We start from the raw sequence: 3682 nt of genomic DNA, 5'->3' as shown, positions 1-3682 counted from the left end.
CAATGTAGAAGGTGTTTTTTCGCTTGATTTACTAATCTCGGAATTCAGAAAAACAATGAACGAAGTTCTTGATGATAGAATGGCGGCCATAATTGTTGAAGTTGAAGAATTGAAGAATACATGCAAAGAACTCAAGGAAAGAGTAGAGGTGCTTGAGCACCGCAACCGCAAACTAACATGCACTGTGGAGTCTCTTGGGAGATCCGATGCATCCAGAACGCACCCGTCACCTGTTGCAGGGCCCCAACTCGACCACACCGTACGAGAAATCGTCCTGGAAGAGCGCCGGCAACATGACCTCCAAGTTAACGTGATCATCTCAGGACGTCCGGAGTCCGATGGGGAAAATCTCACCCAGCTTGTGAGCGGGCTGGTGCCCGAAGTGAACCCAACTGCCATTACCGTGAGACGAATCGGGAAGCCCTTGGAGAACAAACCCCGGCTGGTTCACGTTCGAACTGACCCAGGAACAAAAGCTAGGCTTCTGAAGCACCGTTTTGGGCTCAAACATAGTACGCACAGTATCTACATCAATCATGATTTTGACAAGGCAGCAGCAAGACACTAGACGTCGTGCCTTGCCTACCTTCAAGCAGCTCCGTGCCAAAGGTATAAGATATAAGATGTACCCTTCCGCTTGACATAATTCTTGTTGATTGAAAGCCGGTATCCCAGCAGGATATCCAGCGACTTTTGTCAGGTAATTGGAAAGGCTTTCTGTCTAAAGCCTTTCCATACTGGTGCTCGATGTTTTCAGTTTGGGGACACCAAAATTAGTGTACCGCTAAAGACACGTGGTCGACACGTTGTTGACACAATGTTGGCACGTGACCCAATTACCGGCCTACCAAGTGCCTTTGGCGACCGCTAACAGCAACTGTGGAACAGTGCAGTGCCCTTTTTTGGAGCAACGTACGAGTAGTGCCCATGGATTATGACCCCGCGACCCCAATCTACGTGGCGGTCCGCAATTCGCTACTTCATACTGACTGGCGTCCGGCATCGTCCCGAATTTGGCCACAATCTGCTCTCGGGACCCCTATAGGGCTCCCTGACCTGCTCCATCTCCGCCATCGATGCATCGTCAATGTACTGCGCATCCACCCAGGCCAGGACTGCACTTACTTACGGGAAGGAGTATTTGCAAGATGGAACCTGGGAACTGGAAGACGACGAAGAGGAAGCGTGGGAATCCGGCGGCAATGGCTGGGATGTAAGTCCAACATTGCTGGTGCTAGAGTTGCCACTGCTTGCTTATAAGGGAATCATGTGTGTTGCCTTTTTGCCTTTTCCGACGTCCTCCTCCGACTGTACTCCCGATCCCAGGACTGAACTTACGGGAAGGAGTGCTTCCAAGATGGGAGACGAAGAAGAAGAAGAAGCCGCTGAATCCGGCGGCAATGGCTGGGATGTAAGTCCAACATTGCTGGTGCTAGAGTTGCCACTGCTTGTTTATAAGGGATTCATGTGTTTTGCCCTTTTTTGCCTTCTCCCATGTTCTCCTCCGACTGTACTGGTGAACGCTGTCACATATGTTGCCCTTTCCAGGCAGTAGAAGGGAGGAGCGGGGAGAGGGGGGGGGGGGCAGAACATCCTGGCATCCAGGAATGCTAGGCCCTAGGAACTAGGCAATCTGACCTTTCCTCTTACTCCAATAATGGTATGGATGGGGAGTTCTTGAACATCCTCAGTCTTGTTAGAGTGAACTGTGCAACTCGGCAATCGGTGATAGCAGAGGACCAATGCCGATGGCGATGCTCCTTCCTTTTTCTCTGTCACAGGCTGCGTTCTCGAGAGGAAGCGTTATTTCTGCATTCCAAGAAGGACGGCACAATGGTGAGTGGAACTTCGTGGGTGTGCAGCCTTGCTAGTTGAATTGTAAATCAATCATTCTTCCTGTCTCTGACTTCTTCAATGTCCTCCTCAGTGTCGGACTGTCCGCGTCGCATTGAACTGGTCCGATGAGGCTGCTATTGCACACACAGTGAGGGAACTCCCATACGGGAACTCGGAAGTACTGCTACAGTACAGGTAAGGTGGCCATTGCTTATGTGCGTGCGCCGTTGGCGTTGTTGTCAACTTTTAAGCCAGATGTTCTCCGACCTACATGGAGTTTGAAAGTAGTCAGCTGGCGAACTACAATTGAAGTTTGGACGTTATATGCCGCGGCTTGGTCAGCTTTTTCAGTTTCACAATGCATTGCACTCAGCACCGCTTCTCGGAATATCTTGTCAGGATAGCTTTGGAACGCATCCTCCCCAGTGGGGGAACGGCAAATGTGCTGTTCATTTTTTAGGCTTGCTTTTATGGTACGTACAAATCCCCATTGAAAAGACATAGTGGAGACCAGAAACTGCAAATAGATGTTGGGAACCGCGAAGACCACCCTTCCTTGTCAAGTTCCCTGAGGGTGTGGAGGGGGGGGGGGGGCGGAGGAGGGACATTCCTGCACTGCTTAAAGCAGGATTCACAGGAGCATTTTCAGAAATTGCTTGTACATGTGTACCAGTTGTAACCGACAAACGCATTCTCATTGAGTTTTGACTTGAGGCACGTCAGCAAGGCGCTGTTGCATCGCCGACGTCTTGTCGTGATTCTGTGAATGGTATTTTGTGCGAGTTTGCATCGCACGCAGAATCGCAGGTCGTGTTGCATTGCGCAGCACACTGCCAAATTGCTTCTGTGAATCCCACGTGAATGGGAATTCCAATGGGAATGTAATCCATTGCCAACAGGTGTATTCCCGAGCTGCGCATCATACTGCAAAATTGCTCCTGTGCATGCAAATGGATTTCATTGCTCTTCTGTAGTTTGGGAAATTCTCGATTATGATAATTCTGCGTGTGTGTGTACACCAGCCCTGAACATACATGTAGGTGACCCAATTGTGGTGTCTCATAGCCTACCTCACGACCTTATGCTTTCTTTCTGTATCACTTGTATCTTGCAGGTATATCACCCCGTGACGACCACATCGAAGTCTGAAATTGAAGTGTGAAGATGCTTCAGCAACCCCTTCATATTTTTCCATTGCTTTTATTGTGCTTCTACTGTGCATGTGTGTAACTTGTGGGGTATGCATGTGATGACAATGTATGCCGGTGACACGGTCAGATTTTGCCCATGCGTGTAACGTACACCTGCATGCTATCGTTGAAAAGGATCTGCCACTTACGATCTTCGGACGAGTATCAGGTCAGATTGGTTTTGTGTGGGCTGTACCAGATGCTGTTCACTTCTCTATCTATTGGATATGTGACGTTCTGCAAGTTTCTGGTGTATGGTGGCCACTTCTTTGCTTGTCTTTGTATGACATTACAATAATTATGTATTCACTGCTTCCATGGTGTGGTCTGCAAACTGCAATCCTTAGGCAAATATCATCACGGTTTGCAATGTTGTGCTTTGGCCGCCAGGTTACCTACACATTGTAGTTGAATTATTTTTGTTTCGCAACTGACTTCCTGAAGTATGGTAGCCACTGCTTTGCGTGGCATTATACAATGTTCATCAAGAATTTCCTCTTTGGGTGGTGTGTGTGTGTGTGTATGTATGTGTGTGCGTGCCCATGTGTGTGTGTGTGCCATGTGCATGTGCGTGTTTGTCACAAGGTGTCTGTGTGTGGGGTAGCAAGGTGGGGAGGGCTGGAATGTATCAGTGTGCTACTGCAGTCGCATGGCTA

The 3682-nt window shown here is 48.9% G+C and overlaps 1 protein-coding gene across 1 annotated transcript; it reads left to right on the top strand.

Annotated features, from left to right (window-relative positions):
• The first annotated feature begins 740 nt into the window (after positions 1-740).
• Positions 741-3453, top strand: LOC135820658 (uncharacterized). The gene is made up of 5 exons (XM_065333681.1): positions 741-1213; positions 1327-1411; positions 1782-1836; positions 1928-2031; positions 2951-3453. The coding sequence occupies exons 1-4, from the start codon at positions 1077-1079 to the stop codon at positions 1963-1965; spliced, it is 315 nt and encodes a 104-aa protein (XP_065189753.1). The 5' UTR covers positions 741-1076; the 3' UTR covers positions 1966-2031; positions 2951-3453.
• The last annotated feature ends 229 nt before the right edge of the window (positions 3454-3682 follow it).

This window comes from Sycon ciliatum, chromosome 7, assembly GCF_964019385.1.
Source record: "Sycon ciliatum chromosome 7, ocSycCili1.1, whole genome shotgun sequence".
NCBI classification, from domain to species: Eukaryota; Metazoa; Porifera; class Calcarea; order Leucosolenida; family Sycettidae; genus Sycon; species Sycon ciliatum.
This window is presented reverse-complemented; position numbering and strand designations above follow the sequence as displayed.